The sequence below is a fragment of the Mustelus asterias genome, chromosome 12 (genome assembly GCF_964213995.1).
Source record: "Mustelus asterias chromosome 12, sMusAst1.hap1.1, whole genome shotgun sequence".
NCBI lineage: Eukaryota > Metazoa > Chordata > Chondrichthyes > Carcharhiniformes > Triakidae > Mustelus > Mustelus asterias.
This window is the reverse complement of record NC_135812.1, coordinates 95,769,892-95,790,162: the sequence shown is the minus strand read 5'-3', so window position 1 is coordinate 95,790,162 and position 20,271 is coordinate 95,769,892. Positions and strand designations below refer to the sequence as shown.

Here is a 20,271-nt window from a genome sequence, read left to right as displayed (position 1 = left end):
CATTCAGCCCTTCGAGCCCGCTCCGCCATTCCTCACGATCATGGCTGATTGTCCAACTCAATAGCCTAATCCTGCTTTTTCCCCATAACCTTTGATCCCATTCACCCCAAGTGCATTATCCAGTCGCCACTTGAATATATTCAATGTTTTGACATCAACTACTTCCTGTGGTAATGAATTCCACAGGCTCACCACTCTTTGCGTGAAGAAATGTCTCCTCATCTCAGTCCTAAATGGTCTACTCCGAATCATCAGACAGTGACCCCTGGTTCTGGACTCCCCCACCATCAGGAACATCCTCCCTGCATCTACTCTGTCTAGTCCTGTTAGAATTTTAGTCTCTATGTGATCACCCCTCATTTGTCTGAACTCGAGCGAAAACAATCCTTAACCTAGTCAATCTCTCCTCATAAGCAGTCCCGCCATCCCTGGAATCAGCCTGGTAAACCTTCACTGCACTCCCTCAAGTGCAAGAACATCCTTCCTCAGAAAAGGAGATCAAAACTGCACACAATACTCTAGGTGTGGCCTCACCAAGGCCCTGTATAATTGCAACAACACATCCCTGCTCCTGTACTCAAAACCTCTCACAATGAAGGCCAAGATACCATTTGCCTTCTTTACCGCCTGCTGCACCTGCATGCTTACCTTCAGTGCACAAGAACACCCAGATCCCGCTGCACACTCTCCTCTCCCAATTTACAGCAATTCAGGTAGTAATCTGCCTTCTTGTTTTGCTTCCAAAATGAATAACCTCACATTTATTATATGTGCGCTGCCAGTCTCTTTCTATACTCTCTCTTTGCTTCTCTTCTTTGCTTTTTTCATGTCCTTTCTGACCTTTCCATTTTCAGCTTGGTTTTTCATTGTATTGTCCACTTAACATTTGTCATAGGCATGCTTTTTTTCTTTGTCTTAATCTCCATATCTTTTGTCATCCAGGGAGCTCTGGATTTGTTTGCCATATCCTTCCCCCTTGAGGGAATAGTCCTTAACTGTGCCTGAACCCTCTCTTCTTTGAAGGTAACCCATAGTACAGCTATTGTTTTGCCGGCTAACCTTTAATTCCAATTGATTTGGCCCCGATCCATTCTTACCACATTGAAGTTGGCTTTCCTCCAGTTAATTATTCTCACTCCAGTCTATATTGTTCTTTGTTCTTTTCCATAGCTCAGCTAAATCTTATGGCACAATGATCACTGCACTTTAAATGCTCTCTTACTGAAACTTGATCCACCTGGCCCACCTCATTCACATTGGGCTGAATTTAGTGGAGGTGATGTGGGTTCAGCTCCACACTGGAACACCAGTAGGAAACCTGCATCATCCGTTCAATTTGATTTTGATTTGATTTGATTTATTATTGTCACATGTATTAACATACAGTGAAAAGTATTGTTTCTTGCACGCTATACAAACAAAACACAGAGAAGGAAAGGACAGGATCATAGAAATCATAGAAACCCTACAGTGCAGAAGGAGGCCATTTGGCCCATCGAGTCTGCACCGACCACAATCCCACCCCCCACCCCCCACCCCCACATATTTACCCGCTAATCCCTCTAACCTACGCATCTCAGGACTCTAAGGGGCAATTTTTAACCTGGCCAATCAACCTAACCCGCACATCTTTGGACTGTGGGAGGAAACCGGAGCACCCGGAGGAAACCCACGCAGACACGAGGAGAATGTGCAAACTCCACACAGACAGTGACCCGAGCCGGGAATCGAACCCGGAACCCTGGAGCTGTGAAGCAGCAGTGCTAACCACTGTGCTACCATGCCACCCCTTGTGCTACCGTGCCACCCCTTGTGCTACCGTGCCGCAGGATGCAGAATGTAGTGTTGCAGTCATAGCTAGGGTGTAGAGAAAGATCAACTTAATGCAAGGTAGGTCCATTCAAAAGTCTGATGGCAGCAGGGAAGAGTCGGTTGGTAAGTGAGCTCAGATATTTGTATCTTTTTCCTAATGGAAGAAGGTGGAAGAAAGAATGTCTGGGGTGCGTGGGGTCCTTAATTATGCTGTCTGCTTTTCTGAGGCAGTGGGAAGTGTAGACAGAGTCAATGGATGGGAAGCTGATGTGCATGATGGATTGGGTTACATTCAGAACCTTTGGCAGTTTCTTGCGGTCTTGGGCAGAGCAGGAGCCATACCAAGCTGTGATACAACCAGAAAGAATTCTTTCTATGGTGCATCTGTAAACATTGGTGAGAGTCGTAGTTGACATCCCTTGATATATATCAAGGGATGCTTGTCACTATTTAAGTGCAATAGTGGGCAGCAGTGATCCTCCCACAGAATTAAATCAGTCGGGTGAATACTCCAACTAAAAGAGCTGCTGGTATTGCAGTGAGGCCTACACCAGGGACCATTGCTGGATACCTGGAGACAGGTAAGCATGGGCAGGGTGGGGGTCTGTGGAGGTCTTTAGAGGGGGAAGGTGGGGGGGGGGGGGAAGAGGGGTGGATCACAGCAGGCACCTCTATCCAATGTCAGGTCCCTTATCGGGCACTAGGTGCCTTTGTCCCACCCCCTTCCCCTCCCCACAAAGGTTGCTGGAAAATTCAATAAGGTTTGCTGGATGACCTTCAGGAGGCTTGGGAGATCCACACAAGTTCTAGAGAAACTCTGAGCCACCAATGGGTCCAGGGATAATGACCTTTCAGTGCTTCAATAAAGAGCCTAATCAACAGATGGATTCCTGATGTCAGCCCCTTCCCACTGTTTAAATGGGATTAAGTTTTCCCTCTGGCAGCAATAGGCTACCTGGTCTCCCCCAAACTTATGTGGATCCACCTGCCACCCAACCCACTCCGAAACGTCCTATTAATTTGCAGTCTCAAACAAAAGGTTTGGCATAACTTCTTGCCTTGTACTCTTTTTTTATTCATTCATGGGACATGGGTGCCGCTGGCTGGCCAGCATTTATTGCCCATCCCTCCAGATCCTCAGCAATGTGGTTGACTCTTAAATGCCCTCAGGGATGGGCAATAAATGCTAGCCCAGCTAGCGATGCCCACACCCCATGAACAAATAAATAAAAAAAATTATAGAGAGTGGTTGGAACCTGCAATTTGAGGCAAATAGCGTAGATTTGCTTAATGGAAAGTTAAATAATCCCATCAGAGAGAAAGGAATTGAAGGTTATGCCTATGGAGTTACTTGAAATTAGAGGGAGATTTGTTGAATATTGGGCCATGGTGCAATCAATTTATATTTATTTATCCCGCCAAGTTTGGAATGGTACTTATATCTGAGAATCTATTAAAGCAGCCTACTGGTTGTCTCAGTTTTCTTGGTTATTGCGAACCCTACTGCAGGAATTCAGAAGGTATCTATGCTCATAAATCCAGCACAGTACTGAGGAGTCGTCTATTTTCAAAGTTAGTGTGCTGTCTACTCATTGCCACTTCACATGCAATGTTAGTGTACCTTTAAGAGATTTTTCTTTTAAAATCATGTTCTCTGCAGCTCTCAGTGTTGCTAAGTAGTCTATAGGAGCCCTTTTATTGCTCCTGCAGTGATTTAAATGGGGTTTGTTTATTTTTACCCTGGGTTGTTTTGTGATCCTGCATTGATAGGAGGAAGGTCATGTGTTCTGGACAGTTTTTTTCCTTCCTGGTGAATTCAATGTTTAATTTTCTGTTTGACTGCAGAGTTAGTTTTTAGAAGGGACATCAGACTGAAAGCAGTCTCTCTCTGATTTTGAAAATGCTGCTGGCTAGCTGAAAGCAAGGCTTCTTGCCTTCCTGGAGTAGAGAATCTGCTATTGGTGGCTTGACCAGAGTATCTCCCTGATGTTCTGGGAAGCTGGTCTGACTTCAAACTGTTCTGAGTGTATCCAGAGGGTTGCTAGCAGTTACAAGGCTGAGAAGTCAGGAATTTCAACTCTCCAACCAAAGACTCAATTTCAATATCATGTGAACATTGTCTTTGCTGCGTTGAACCTATGGAAGGGTTTTGCGTATGGATTTTGTTTGATTGGAACATCGTCAATATTTTTGTTAAGGTTGTTTTGTTTTTGTTTGCAATTGATAAAAGTTAATTGCTAATTTTCTTTCCATACATGTTAACAATATTCTTAAATACACTGTGTTTGATAAAAACTCCCTAGTGACTCATTTGAGTCATACCTGAGGTGAAACATATCATGCTTATCCTAGCCAAATTCAAGATACAGAACTTATGATCCAGGCGGGCTCCATAAAACACTTTGAAGTTTCTGACCTGAATCATAACACCCATAAAATTCCAAAAGACAATTCACATCGCATTGCAACATCATTTTCTGATGCAAACATTTTCTTGATAGGAAAATAATCTGAAATATCCAGCAGTGACTCCAAATAATAATAAAAATGGACCTCACCATTCATTATGTATTTTCCTTCAAGTGATGCATACTTGTACAGGGTTAAATATGCACTTTTAACTGATTTACAACACTTTAATATATATGAAGTTATTATAAATAACAATAACTGGTGTTATTTTAATAGATAAATTATCTGGGGAACATTATCAGAGATCAGATTAAGGATATCCATTACACTCTTTTATCTCAGAATCATAGGGCTGGATTTTACAACTTGCTATTCCTGAAACCGTAAAATTCCGCCCGAGGTCAACAGACCTTCCCATTGTCCGCACCTCAACCACTCCGATTCCCATGGTGCCGGGGTGGTAAAATTCTAGCTATAGAGTCAGACCTCATAGAAAGAGGACATTTGGCCCATATTGCCTGTGTTAGCTCTTTGGAAGAGCTTTCCAATTAGTCTCATTCTCCTGCTCTTTCCCAATTTTACCTCAAATATTTGTCCAATTATATGAATGAACAATCTTTCTTTAATGCTGAAAAGGTCAGGAGTGGTGAGAAAAGAATGGATTGTTGACAACTAGACATGGAAATAGCAGAGTGCTCCACTATCTTACCGTAACTGGAATATCGCGAGGCAGAACTGTGTCACTGAGAAAATCAGCAGTATTGGACAACAACCCTAGACTGGCAAAGTTAGCCAATTTCTAATGCTACATGAAAATCCCTCTCTTGGCCAGCTCAGATTGCACCATTTCAACATGTGCAGGGTTTTCAGGCACTGTAAACTGGAAGCTGAGAAACAAAAAGTGTTGTTTGGGGTCTGACTTTTATTTCCAGGGATCCAAAACTGCCGCAAAACATGACGATGCTTAAAACTTGAGTGTTTCTCAGCACATGAAGAAGTGTTTACATCTGTATTTATAGCAAAGCTTCCTTAGCTTTCTTCCCACAGAGTGAAACTGCTTGACTAACATCTTGCAGCTCTTCAAAGTGGGAGGACATTGGGAGGCAACATTGTAAATGTCAAGGTAAGAACTTCCAGATTAGCCGTCGTAAGAGAAAAAGGTTTTGTGTATTTTTTAAAATCTCTCTTTGACGTTCCAAATTCACAGTTTGTTTCTGTTATTCATCACTTTGGCAAATCTGAATCTCTTCACATCCAGCTTATGTTGGAATGGTGAGATTCACTTGCATCACCAAATCCTCAGTGCAAATAGTGTGTATGATTTTTAATGTTAACCCTTTAAAATTGCCAGTATTACCAATTCATCACAGTCCATCTATTTAATTACACTTAATTATTTAGGCATATGTTTGACATTTCTGCATAGCACAAGCTGAAAATCTATCTCCATGAACATTAATTCCAAAAAATAGTAACCTTATGACATACTTCATAGAATCATAGAATCCCTACAGTTCAGAAAGAGGACATTTGGCCCATTGAGCCTGCACCAACAACAATCCCACCCAGGCCCTATCCCTGTAACACCATGTATTTACCCTGCTAATCCCCCTGACACTAAGGGGCAGTTTACCATGGCCAATCAATCTAACCTGCATATCTTTGGGAGCACAAAACAACTGAAATTGAGAAAATATTTTCTTGCTGTGGCAGGTGACATGAGGAGTTTTGGGAATGGCAAAGGCCAGAGGCTACTTATAACAAAACTTATAAAAAGTGCAGTCGCTGTTGCTGGATAGAATATGTGGCAATTATATTGTGCACAGCAATGTGATAATAACCAGAAAATCTGTTTTGTTGAAGGATCGGACACTGAGTAGAACTCCCCTCCTCTTCTTTGAAGTAGAGTCATGGGATCGTTATTGTCCACTCAACAGGAAATTTGGGGGCCTCAGTTTAACACCTCTTCTGGAAAGACACCTGTGACAGTGTCACACTCCCACAGTACTGCACTGGATCGCTGGTCTAGATGATGTGGTAAGAAGTCTAACAACACCAGGTTAAAGTCCAACAGGTTTATTTGGTAGCAAAAGCCACACTACCAAATAAACCTGTTGGACTTTAACCTGGTGTTGTTAGACTTCTTACTGTGTTTACCCCAGTCCAACGCCGGCATCTCCACATCATGACTAGATGATGTGCCCAGCTCTCTTGAGTGGGCCTTGAAACTCCAGAATCCGCCTAATACTCATAATTTTCCCCAACAATCACACAAAGTAGAACAAAATACCAGCAATGCTAAAAGTCTGAAATAAAAACAGAAAATACTGTAAATATTCAGCAGGTGTGGCAGCATCTGTGGAGAGAGAAACACACGGCCTTTCATCAATCAAACAGGGCCACCTTGTGTTTGCATAGCGCTGTCAATCATCAGCTGTGACCTAACCTTCTTGTATCGGGTAGATCCTTGTCCCTCTTTCCTTATCTACACGTCTTTCCCGACACTTGCCAAGGCTCCAGGTAATTGGGAAGCACAGCACCTATACGTTTCTCCCTGAGTTACACATTGTCGTGATCTCATGGCTGTACATTATATCAGCGTGCCTTTATGATTGCTGACTCTGACAAGCACCTGGGCTGAAAGCTACCCCCAACCCACTGCCCCCCCCCCCTCCACCCACCCACACACTCACCCTCACAAAACATGGATTGGCAGCGAGAAATGTGTCTTCATTTTCAGACAGTGTTGCCCTCTCCTGTCACTGGGAGTTTAATCGACCACTTCTTTCTACCTCAGTTAAGAGTCCCAGAGCAACACAAGGAGAGCTGGCAACAAACTCTAGGCTACAGCCTGGAGTCCTGGAACCTCAGAACAGGGCCACTTTCAGTTTTGGGGTGCCTCAAGCTTCAACAGGGCCACTGTTTTGCAGGGGGAGATGGATCTGGGAGCCGAGAACAGCGGCACTTTTGGGGCATTTTTGGGAGATGAGTGTCAATGGGCCGATTTTGAGATTCCTTATGCGGGACCACAGGGCAAACTCATTTTAAAGATCTGGACCTGAGTGAGGGAAAAAAATCAAAAAAAACAAGCTGCAAGTTAAGGTTTATTTATTAGTGCCACAAGTGTCGGGAAAGACGTGCAGATAAGGAAAGAGGGACAAGGATCTACCTGATACAAGAAGGTTAGGTCACAGCTGATGATTGACAGCGCTATGCAAACACAAGGTGGCCCTGTTTGATTGATGAAAGCCTACTTGTGGCACCAGCAACAGGTCTGGGACAGTGAAAATCCTCAGTCGCCACACTCTGGCGCCTGTTTGGGTACACTGAGGGAGAATTTAGCATGGCCAATGTGCCTAACCAGACTATGGGAGGAAACCAGAGCACCTAGAGGAAACCCACACAGACAGTGACGAGAACGTGCAAACTCCACACAGACAGTGACCCAAGCCAGGAGTTGAACCTGGATCCCTGGCGCTGTGAGGCAGCAGTGCTAACCACTGTGTCACCGTGCCACCCCACAATAACAATGGGATTCTTCTATGTGATAATGAGTAAAATATCATGTTAGGGACTGGATGCTGCTCAGAAATGAACTCCTGTTTATGAAGATGTGCCTCTGAAAAGCAGATCGAGTGAGCAAAAAAAAATCTCATTTTAAAATAGCAATCTCATTCACAGTCTTCAGGCTAGTTGTGTTAGCAGCTTAGTTGTGTTAATTATGTGCAAGGGTTATTTGGAAAACATGCATATTGGAAAAATAACAAGTCTATTTGTCGGAAATCTAAAAAGTCCCTAATAAACCTGAAGCAGAGGCAGCAACAGGTCTGGGACAAGGATTTTTCACCTCCCACTTGCACCATCTTGTGGGCTAACAAAGGCATTGCAAGCAACGAGTTTACCGCCAGTAACAAAACAGACATCAAAGGCGTATTTTGAGCAACATCAAAGTCCCAACCCGCGTAATACAAAATATTAGGCAGTAATTAGGTAAAGGGCCAGGACAAATATCAAGATTTTGCAAATGCAGGAAGTTAAAGCCTTGCAATCTACGCACATGAGAAGTGAAGTTCAATCAAAAGTTATTCCGGATTGTCTGTATATAGCTGCGTTTCTTCATTTCCCACAGGGTGGCTATGTTCATGACTGCACCTTGGGATTGAATCTAATTCTATTTGAATCTATTTTAGTGCAGGACGGCTGAATCCCGAATTGTTTCTGAAAAAAATAGAGACTATTTGTCTTTCTGCGAGATTATTCTGAACAGTTCATGCATACGAGACTACTTTATTCAATCTGGTGTATTCAGTTCACACGAGGGAAAACGCACCAACTATGTTAATTCTTTATCCCCCACTCCACTCTGTCTCTATCACTTCCCAATGCCTGTATGTTAGGGCTAAATATAGAAGGGGTTTGTTTTGAAACACCAAAGACCTGAATTGAGCCCGCAGTTTCCGGAAAGTACTGCAACCCCGTTTGAGAAAAGCCAGAAACAGGTGCAGCCACTTGGTGGGGTGAGGGGGGAAGGGAGGGGGTTAGGGGTTTGTACCATTCAGGACGGATCTGACGCTCCTGGCTGCTGATGTGAGGACAACCCAGCCCCCCCCCCCCCCCCGTTCACCCATGAAACTCAGGGAAACCCAGACAACAGTGGCTCCCACAGTGATGAACTGTTTTCTGGTAACAGTCCACACCGCGTTCGACAGACAACACACAATTGGTGATGTTTTATTTTCCGAGTTGTGATGCAAACCAGTTAGAAAATTGGACAATCGTGGGACAAATAGGGAGGCCAGTCGGCCCCTCATGTCAGTTCTGACTTCCGGAAATAAGTATCAAATTAGTCCACCCCCTCTACCCCACAACCCTGCACTTCTTGCTCCTTTCAAGTGTATACCGTTCACAAAGTTACAATTGACTCTGTCTCCCCAATCTTTTCACATAGCTCACTCTAGATGAGAACCCACTGGACAATATAAACTCTCCCTTCCCCACTCTTGTTCTTTCACCAACTATCTTAAACCTGTGTCCTCTGGCTGCCGACCTTCCTGACAGTGAAAGCATGTTCTCTCTATTTGGCCTATCAGACTCCCTCATTATTATCATCTTTAACCAAATGGACACATTCATTGGGGCGAGGAGGCTACCTGCCTTTGAGTTTGGAGACAGCTCTCCAATGTCAATACAGACAGACTCTCCAACACCAGAAGGATTTGGCGATGTCGGTTCTATATTAAGAAATCGATTGATTAGTAACTACAACACCGCTGTGTGATTTTAAAATAGATATATTGTTATTTGTACAGGAATTGCAACCGTGCTCGGAAATAAAGTGGTTTTCCACCCAAAGGGAAGGTCTATTTCACCAATTCAAATGTAAAGAGGATCTTTTTTTCAAAAAACATTTATAGCAAAATGTCCCAGGTTGTTAATCTGTTTGGATCTTATTAATAGTACTTATTTTAACAATGTACAGGCCAGTTTGTATTAAGGCAAGGGCTGTGAAGGATGTAGTCAAATCATTGATATTGAATGATATGTTTATTGGAGAACCACACTTTAGACATTGATTGTACTGATCACAATAGCATCGTCGATGCTTTTGCTACTTACTAAACTCTGTCAAGAAACTTGACGCCTTGAGCAAAGCGGGACGTTTGGCCTGTAAAAGTCACCTTGGGAATACCTTCAAACAACAGTCGGGGAGATTTAAGAAACAGAAAAAGGTTCTTTTTTTTTGGCCAGCGGGCAGATTATCAACAACTGTCAGCCACTGCACCTCGGATCTTACAATCTCTTTCATGTTTTAGGATTCTGGCGCTGGTACCGTCACGGGTTTTCCAATAGTGATGATATATATGTAACATAGGTACCAAAAAACTCAAACACCTACACTATTTATTCTATAACTGGTTGATATTAGCAGCCGACACTGGTGATACAAGCCACCAAGTGAGGAAAGCGAGAGAAGGACCAAATAGCACAGACTTGGTGATTTGTCAGTACGGGTGGTCAGTCCTTCGAAGTGAAGTTTGATAAGAGTATCCACTATTCTCCCTGAGCAATAGTCAATTGGACAACTGTGCATTGGCAGGGACATTTTCCCAGTTACCTGTAACCTTTTAGAATAAAACCATAAGTGGAGTCTGGGATTGCTCCAGAATTATTAAACACGCGAAAGAAACGAGCGGGTGCAAAACTAGATGCAAAAAGATAGAAAAATCTGAGATCACCAAGCGACTCAAGAACAGCCCCTTCCCTGCTGCCATCAGACTTTTGAATGGACCTATCTTATACTAAGTTGATCATTCTCTACACCCTAATTATGACTGTAACACTACATTCTGCACCCTCTCCTTTCATTTTCCCCTGTCTACTCTATGAACGGTCTGTATAGCGCGCAAGAAACAGCGCTTTTCACTGCATCCCACCAATACGGGACAATAGTAAATCAAATGAACAAAATACACTCGGGCACGCCAATGTGTGGTTTCATCTTATTTGATCTTCGTTGTTCACCGTGTAGACCTTGTCCCTGCCCTGTGCTGATGTTTTGTGGCTATCAGTGAGTCCAGAACTTGCTTGGCAAACTTGCACTGTCAAATTTCAAAAGTTGAAATCGACGCGAGTGGGGCTGCGGGGGGCGGAGTAACTGCATGCTCTGTCGCTGATTGGTGGATAGAGCTGTCAGTTACCCCCACCATCCACCGATTGGTGGAGGGGTGTACGGGGGTGGGGCTGCCGCTCCAGCCGGCGCTCTTTATAGCTTAGTGAGTGGCGTCAGAAAGAGATGAGACTCAGACCGCAACAGGGCAGGATATATCTACAGGTCCCCACTCCACACCACCAGCATTAAGCTTCTCTCCCCCCCCACCCACCCCCGCACCCACCCTCCTTTTTAAAAAAAGTTAACTGCTTATTGTGAACTTAGTGCAGGTACAGCCGCTGGATCTCTAATGACAGCCTCCCATGATCTGCAGATATCCAAACAGGTAAACCCGGATTCAGAATTTCTTCCATTCACTTGGGTCACCAGAGGATTTCAAGGGTCTTGCCTTTTTGCAGCTCTCCAAGCAGGATTGTGGATTTGACCAGGGGAGGGTTTATTTTCTGAACGCTGTGATTGTTCGGGGCGAACACCATGAACTAACTTCTTGTTGTAGAATTTCCTTCCGTCTGGTTGAGTGGTGGGTGGGTGTGTGGGTGTGTGGTGGGGGGACTGGTAATGGAGTGGAAAATGTCCAAAAAGAAAAATCCCTCCTCTCGGGGTTAACGACCAGACAAACGGCAGCGTTGTTGTTGCATCAGAAGCATTTCTACTACCGGTTTCGTTGTGAATGAGTGCTGCAGTCACTGGTTCGAGCCCAGAATGGGGGTGTTTAAAACTGACCTTTTTGTTTCTAATCATGACTGAGAGTTTGGCAAATTGGATTCTCAGATGTCGCACCACTCGTTTGTTTATTTATTTCTCTTTTTTGTTGTTGTTGCGTGTTTGGGTTCCTGAGCCCAGTTTATTTATTTTTTTAAGAGTCTGAATAGAAAAGCGTCAGCGGAATCTAGTTGTAAACCTGTCTTTTTGTTTTTGGTGGAGTGGTGGAGTTTTTAGTTGCTGCAGTCTCTTTCTCTCAGTCCAAGTGGGAGAGACGGGACAAGGTGCTGGGATTTGGGCAGACGGTGTTGTGTGTGTGATCTTCCTCTTGCACTCTCAGCTCGCCAGGAAAAAAAAAGTTGGCAGCTGAAATAGGAAGCTGGGAATCTTTAAGGGCGTTAATAAGAAAAATAATATTCTGAAAGTGCAGAGAGGGGAAGGGATAGTCACTGAAAGGTTTATTGTGGGTGCAAGTCGGTCCCGGATAAAGAGTTTTATTGACTGAATCATTTTGTTTGTGTTTCTCCTCGTTGCCATTCCGGCTTCTCGCTGTCAACGCAATTAACAAGTCCATCCGGCGCCTGGACAAGGGGACACCATGGGAATGGAAAGTGTCTCGGGACGGTGGCACTCTCAGTTTTCCCAAATCTCTCTCCGCCCCTCCACCCCCCTTCTGTTTGTAAACATAATTGGTGTTAATTTGCATGGATTTGCCACATTTGTTTTAAACGCGGGGACTTCTCTGTCTGATTCTTAAGACATCCCCGTTTGTTTGTTAAATCACACGTGGACCTCGGTGGTGGTGGAGTTGTAGAGAGGGAGGGGGTGCTGGTGGAGCCACCGAATGAAAATCCGGCCAGAAAGTCGAAACCGGGCGGTTTGGTATGAGTCACACGGAGTTAACAACTCCCTCAGCAGATCCGCAAGTCCACACTTAGCCGCATACCATACAGTCTGTGGCATCCTTACATTCCAGCCCAGTGCCTTCCTGCACTGCACCTTTCACCCGCAAGCTGCCACTCTTCCAGTGGGATCCTCCAGTTTGATACCCATCACCCCTCATCCACTCTTTATTCAAATCCCAATCTCCCAATTCCCCCAACTCACCCCCTAATCTCTGCCAGCGATCTCCCTGTGACCCAGACTCGCCAGTCTGTTCCAGGTATTTATTCCTGCTGCAGTTTTATTTGCCCACCGGCTGTGTCTGAAACTGCAGCCCCCTGGTTCCTGCAGCTCAAAGCCCCTCAAAACAAGATGAGGCAGCAGCAAGTGCTGGGACGGATGCTGCCCCGAGTTACTCTCCCCGCTGTCTCCTGCAGTCAGGGGAAAGGGATGGCCCCCGGGGAGTAGGGGGTGGACTTGATTACAAAGCCGCTGGGGGCATGTTCTCGGTCTTTACCCTAACGGGGAAGGGCGAGGGTAGGCAGTGAGCTGCCGGGCAGAGACTGGCGTGAACTTGCTGTTCCAGGAGTGGGGGGAGAACAAGTTTCCAAAGGCACTCAGTGACAATGTGTATGTCTGTGTGTGTGGTGCAGTTAGAGCAGATCTCGGCTGTCAGACAGGATTTTAACCTTTAACTGTAACAGCCTGACAGCTGGGACAGAAGGGGCTGACGAGTGTGAATCTGAAATTCCTGGATTTGCTCCACCGAGTTGTCTGTGGCTGCGAGAGAAATGCCTCCATTAGTTCCCCTTTCTCAAGTGCATGTCTTTCTCCTTTCCACTCGCGTCCAATCAGCGGGTGCTGACAAAGTAGCTCGCTGGGTGGCTTTTTAACCCTCTCCTTGCCACTTCTCGGCAATGTCGCTATCCCTGACTATGGGGAAAGGGGGTAACATTAAGAAGTGGGGTTCGGTCGAGGCAATAAAGCAGGAGAGAGAGAGAGAGAGCTGGGGAGGGCCAGAGAGTGTGGAGAATGTTAGACATGGCAGGAAAAAAAAGTTTGCAACCGAGTTGGGACAAAGGAATGCGGGGGAGGGGGGGGGGGCACAGAGGACTGTGTGGGGGTGAGAAAGTCATGGGCAAGGATGGCTTCAGAAAGGCTGAACAGCAAAGTGGGCTTTGGATGGGGCCACAAGTGGGCTTGGGCAGAGCGAGAGGGACAGAGAGAGCAGCAAGTTACAGGTGCGTAGTGTCACTTTACCCTTCAAAGCTGGGTAATCCAAGCCAGAATTGATCAGAATCCTATACCCCCCCCCCCCGCCCCGCCTACCAGTGACACCCCTGCGGTAGTTACAGAGCCACAGCACAACAGCTGCAAATCCAAGAGAGGCTTGGCAAGTTCAGCAGAGAGGCAGTCAGAGTGAGAGCTGCACATTGCAGTGGGGAGTGCAAGGTGTGATCTGAAGGTTGATGTAATGTGAAAGGTTGAGTTGTTATTGTTGATTGGGTGGAGTGTGTATGTGTGTGTGTGGGGGGAGAGGCAGGACAGCTTTGCTTGAGAGGCTGGTTCTGAGGGCTAGCTGCCCTGCCCGCCAGGGGATAAACTGATGCCTGGAGGTGGCAATGCAGACTGTGTCTACTTCCAGAGTGGAGCGGGCACCAGGCTCGCCCCATCCACATCAAATCTGAACTCTGCATGATGAGTAAGAGACTTTCTGCGCATGCTTTGGTGCCTCTTAAATGCAGATGCACGACTGGGCTGGAGTGTGGAGGCTTGTGATGGACCGCGGAGCTGAGAGTGTGTCCCGTGGACTGTGAGCCCGTGCCTCCCTCGCTTTCTCAAGTTACTTTACCCTGCATTGCAAATTCAACAGGAAGGCTTGAGTAGAAGTAAGATGACTCAATATTGTTACTTACGTGTGTTTGACTGTAAGTAAAGTTGTGCAATGTTCTGAATAATGCATATTAGCAAAATGGAATGGCATGATGCAAAACCTTAGTATGGGAGTGATGTGTAAACACTAGCCATTCAAAAATCAAATGGAATGATTAGGGATATCAAAGGCGTTTTCTGTCTGTAAATAGTGTTGTCTCTCGTTTGGTTCCTTCTCTTCCTCCTCTCCTATTTTTGACTGTCTTGCTGCCGGCCTCATTCATTGCTGTTCCTCTGCATGTTGCACAGGGCAGTGGCTTTGAGAGGCACAACACTGCGAGGTGGCTCAGGAGTTGGCTGGAAGAGGGATACTCAGCAGAGGAGCGATGCCGAGGGTGAGCAGGTGTACCGGGTGCGATGCAAGAGATAGCACCCGATCCCGCTCCTGTTTCTAAACTCCAGTTTCCGCCGGCTGGACTGGCACCGGTTCCAAAATCATTGACAACGCTAACAAATAATGGAAATGGGGAGCTTTCTCTTGTAAAGGTTCAAATTCTAAATTGGGATTAAGCTTGGGCAGTAAATTCCGAAAGGGAATTGGACATTTGTATGTGTTTTTTTAACAGGGATTTGTCGGAATTAAGGGAAGAAGCAGGGAATTGTGTTCAAGTTAATTGGGACCAATTGGCAGCTCTTTCAAAGAGCTGGCACAAGTAGGATGGGCCGAGTTGCCTGACTCTATATGTAGTTGATCTAAATTGGGGAAGGGGCGATAGCGTTGAAGCATCGAGGGGGATAAAAGAAACCTCGCAGATGAAAGTTTGATGCAGAGAAGCGCCCTGGGAAGAGACCCAATCTTCAATTGAACTCACTGTTGCCTCAGCCAGGGAGAGGTTAATGGAGCTCTGGGAACACTGGTGATCCAGCCATTGTGGAACAATAAAAGGAAAATAGAAACTGGATTAGTTTATCAGGCCAGAAAAAAATAATTCGGAGTCATTATTGCTGGAGCTGCACAGAACAGCGGCCAGATCTGGTTGTGAGTTCCGAATACAAGCAGCCATTTAAAGCACAAAGGGGAATAGCTGGGATGCGACGAAGGACGAGTGCGGGTGAATGATCCCTAGTGTCAGAGAAAGAGTTGTAGGAAAATAACACGTAGAAAATAAATTAGAAGGGGAATATGAGGGGCCAGTAAAGAAGTTTAGAAATTGCTGAATGCAACAGGAAATATTAATTGGGAGTAGTTTTCTCCCCATATCTGTCAGAAAAGGCAGCATCATTTAAAAAAGAAACTGTCACAGCAAATGTCACACTGATGTCAGGAAACTAAGAATATTTAATATCTGGGCCAGAAAACAGTGGCAGAAACACCAGTTATCCTATATTTTCCGTAACCTGTGGCTGTCCTGGACGCTACATCCAATTCCATATTCTTTGAAATCGTAGTCCTGTTTTAATACAAGAAACTTGGCAGACACATTGCACACAGCAATGTCTCAAAAACAGCACTGAAATACACAGGGTCTGATCATCTGTTTTAATGTTGTGCATTGGAGGGATAAATGTTGATGATGGCACTGGGAGAACTTGACAGCCCTTCTTTGAATAGCGGCATGGGATCTTTTACATCCCTCCAGAGAATAGGTTGGAGGCCGGTTTAATGTCTTATCCAGCAAGCTAAGTCCCTGACCCAGGGCTTGAACCCTCAGCCTGCCCTCTGAGGCAGCTACTGACTGAGTCTAATGATACGAATGTATCTGTACATTCTCAGATGAAAGCTCATCATTGACATTCAGAACCTGAGCTTCATATTGGTAATTTTAACTAACATTTGAATAATTGAATACCTTACTTCCTTGAGGTGCATTCCGGGGTGCTTGTTATTCTGCTTAACAGATTCCCATCTCTCTCTCCTGATGGATCCCGAGTGGTCTAGTTCCACTCACAGTTACCCTGTCATATTTTGGTTGACCGACTATCCGTAACACCTCTGTCCATGTAAAATATGCTCACGCTTTAATTGTAACTTATAAAGACCATTAACTTAATACTGATGACCCAAGGGGAGGGAGGGAAGAAGGAAAATAAATAAATGAAAGCAACAAGAGGGTCGGGATTCCAAAATGATCATCAGTTCCAGACGCAACGTTTTAAAACCCAATGTGCTGAGATCTAAAATTAGTTGCATTACTGTATTTCACTGGTATTCTTTTATTGTGGCGAGGAGTTATTTGGCAATCACTGTAAAATCATGCACTCGTATAAACATTTAGTGGCTTATTTAACAATCTGTGCATCACAGCATTGCTTTTGCTCCAGTTATGAACTGTATTTACATATTAAAAAATCATTTAGGTGCTGTTGAATATGCAGCACACTCATGCTGCAAAGCACACATTGAAGCAGAATGAGATTTACATTGGTTCCCTTCCACGTCATTGCAGACTGAAAGGAATGGGAAGGCATATTAATACGCCACCTGTATTGTTAGCTGTATATAATTAGACTGAAGTGATTATTTGTACTTAAGATCACTTTAATCTCATGTAGAATAAAATAGCAGTGACAAGATTGTGCGCTTTGTGAAGCTATAAAGTTGCCATTTCATCTAAATTTTTATACTGTTGGGTATTGATGTCAAATTTGTTATCAAATGGTTCAATTATTTTGCAGCTCAAAAGTTGAGATGGTTGTTAGCACCTATTGCTACACAGATACTGGATTGTGTTCAAGTTAATTGGATCACATTGATCCACTAGAAGCGATGCCCTAATTTACCATGTGCTGCCAGTGTTTTGTCTGTCCTTGCATTGCTGTAACAGTACACAGTGTAATTTCCATCCTTAATCATCAATAAACCAGACTGGCCAAGAATTCTAATCTGCATTAGAGAACTTCACAAATTAATTTAGCATTTTAATTATCAAGATTTGGCCTGATTTTTATTTTAACTGGCAATTAGTGTGTAATCCTTAATTATCCCTGACATTAAGTGTTTCCTATAAATTAGTTGGATTATTTACATTTCTGGAAGTGGTCGTGCTGCAATTATTTTATTTGACAGTAAATGTGATTTTGTTTCTTTAACAGATCATACTCGAATGAGTTCTAAATTGCAATAGATTATTGGATTGCCAAGCGCTCATCTGCAAAGGAGGCAGCTTGGTGGAAGGCCAAGGAAACCTGTGGAGATCTACTTTTCACAGCCGTGGTGTGTTCTTCCAGAACGTCCAAAACTGTTTCTTCAAAGGTTGTTCCAGAAATTTTCAAGACTGTATCCCAAAGTAGAAACGCAACAGTCCCAGGCGTTGGCAATGGGCAGTGTGCGTGCCAACCGCTACAGCATTGTGTCCTCAGAGGAAGACGGGATGAAACTGGCTACGATAGCAGTTGCCAATGGCTACGGCAATGGCAAAAGCAAAATACACACCAGGCAGCAATGCCGGAGTAGATTTGTGAAGAAGGATGGCCATTGTAATGTTCAGTTTGTAAATATGAGTGAGAAGGGACAGCGCTACTTGTCGGACATCTTCACAACATGCGTGGACATCCGCTGGCGATGGATGCTGGTCATCTTCTGCCTGTCCTTCATCTTGTCCTGGCTGTTGTTTGGTTGCATGTTTTGGCTGATTGCACTGATGCATGGTGACCTGGATGCCAAAGTAGGGCACACGCCATGTGTTTCCGAGGTCAAAAGCTTTACTGCTGCATTTCTATTCTCCATCGAGACACAGACCACAATTGGATATGGCTTCCGCTGCGTGACAGAAGAGTGTCCCATAGCTGTATTCATTGTTGTTTTTCAGTCCATCGTAGGCTGCATCATTGATGCTTTCATCATTGGTGCCGTCATGGCCAAGATGGCCAAACCAAAAAAGAGAAATGAAACGCTAATCTTCAGTGACAATGCTGTGATCGCTATGAGAGATGGAAAGCTCTGCTTAATGTGGCGAGTTGGAAACTTACGCAAAAGCCATTTAGTGGAAGCCCATGTACGGGCCCAGCTGCTTAAATCTAGAATAACACCAGAGGGTGAATACATCCCCTTGGATCAAGTAGATGTTAATGTAGGCTTTGATAGTGGAATAGATAGAATATTTCTAGTGTCACCTATTACAATAGTACATGAAATTGACGAAGACAGTCCTTTCTATGATTTGAGCAAACAGGACATGGATAATGCAGACTTTGAAATAGTTGTGATTCTTGAAGGAATGGTGGAAGCTACAGCAATGACCACACAATGTCGCAGCTCGTATCTTGCCAGTGAAATTCTCTGGGGTCACCGATTTGAACCAGTACTCTTTGAGGAGAAAAACTACTACAAAGTTGACTATTCCCGCTTTCACAAAACCTACGAGGTGCCTAACACGCCTCTTTGTAGTGCTAGAGACTTGGCAGAAAAGAAATACATCCTCTCCACACCCAACACTTTCTGCTATGAAAATGAAGTAGCCCTCATGAACAAAGACGATGAGGACAGTGAGACTGGGACACCAGAGAGTCCAAGCACAGAGACACTAACTAACACGGACCATAACCAGGCCACTGTTCCACTAGAGCCTCGCCCACTGAGGCGAGAATCTGAAATCTAATACCTAAAAGTATCTTTTTTTTGAAAAAAAGAGAGAGTATCCATCAAAGCATATTGTGCTTAACTGTGCCCAGAATGGTGACCCAAGTAAAGGGTACCGGTGAAGTCAGGCTTTGCTGAAAGACAGTCCTACACAGGTTGTTCTTCTTTTACGATGGACTGCAGGAAATCAGTTCTTTCAAACAAAGCACTAATAATAATTTTTAACCTGATGAGGAGGCACATAATAGTATATGCGGTAGCATATGTAAACAGTATGGCAAAACTTGAACTTGCAGGAAAAGACTGGATGGATGTAAGTTAATCTGGTAACTATCTACCCGAACAAAATGGCTCTCCATTGAAACTTCTGGCCCTGAGCAAGGTTTTATCTGCTCTAAGTGGTTCAACTGAACACCTGAAAGAACAGTGACCACTGAAGGACCATTTAATAGACAAAGGTCTTGCTGTTATCAAGTGAAGTTTTAGCTTATATAATATTTATTTTCTTCAATTGATTTATTGTGAACAAATCAAAATCAGTATTTATGATTCCTGTGTCTTTTTTAAAATACCATCAATTAAAAATTGGTTTGATTTTTTTTTTAGTCCTATTGACCTATTTTGGTTCCCAAAGAATTGGCTGACTGAGTTCTTGGTGGTACCGACCCACGCATACGAATACTTTTACAGTTCGCTGCGCTGACTCCAAAGTTCATAGTTCCACTGTTTAGAAAGAAAATAGTACATCTTTGGCCATTGTTCTCACATGATATTGTCTCCCTTTTCCAGATGGAAGTGCATCATAAAGTCAAGTTTAACTAATGGGCGAAGTCAAGCTTGGCTGCTATCCAACTATTAGAGATGTTGAGATACTTTTCTGCCCCCACATTTTTAATGCAGGAAGATTCAGCTTTGCTGAGCACATTCTTTCCCCCTTTAAGCAATTGAAGGAGATCCATCTGCTTGCTCGTTCACCAGTCTCTTGCTGGCCCACACCCCCATTCGGTTCAACGGTGAAACAATTTTGCCTGCAGACTTTCCAAGATGTTGGTGTCATTGTAATTGCCCAAAGGTGTTGCGACTTGGATGTGAATGTGACAGAAAGTCATTTCGCCACTTTGTCCTCCCTCCCATTCCCTCCAAAAATTGGAACTACTCTCTTGAGGAGTAGATGAGACATGATTGATGGTAGCAATATTCAATGCAATCGTGGGACTTGAGCCACCATGGTTGAAAGTCCAGAAATTAGCCAGCTGAGTAACATAACCACTTGCACTAGAAACTAGCCTGAGCTGCATTGCTGGCTGTCTGGGATGTTACATCACACGATGTTGCTACCCCA

The 20,271-nt window shown here is 44.3% G+C and overlaps 1 protein-coding gene across 5 annotated transcripts; it reads left to right on the top strand.

Moving 5' to 3' along the window:
* Positions 1–11,010: 11,010 nt before the first annotated feature.
* kcnj2a (potassium inwardly rectifying channel subfamily J member 2a) lies at positions 11,011–20,070 on the top strand. 5 transcript variants are annotated; one of them, XM_078225651.1, is made up of 2 exons: positions 11,011–11,219; positions 17,444–20,064. In XM_078225651.1, exon 2 carries the CDS (start codon positions 17,668–17,670, stop codon positions 18,946–18,948), a length of 1,281 nt encoding a protein of 426 aa, XP_078081777.1. In that variant the 5' UTR covers positions 11,011–11,219; positions 17,444–17,667; the 3' UTR covers positions 18,949–20,064. The 5 variants fall into 5 exon arrangements, with proteins under 5 accessions (XP_078081777.1, XP_078081776.1, XP_078081780.1 ...); XM_078225650.1 differs by lacking the exon at positions 11,011–11,219 and adding an exon at positions 13,203–14,367 and having other exon boundaries at positions 17,444–20,070; XM_078225654.1 differs by lacking the exon at positions 11,011–11,219 and adding an exon at positions 13,838–13,930.
* The last annotated feature ends 201 nt before the right edge of the window (positions 20,071–20,271 follow it).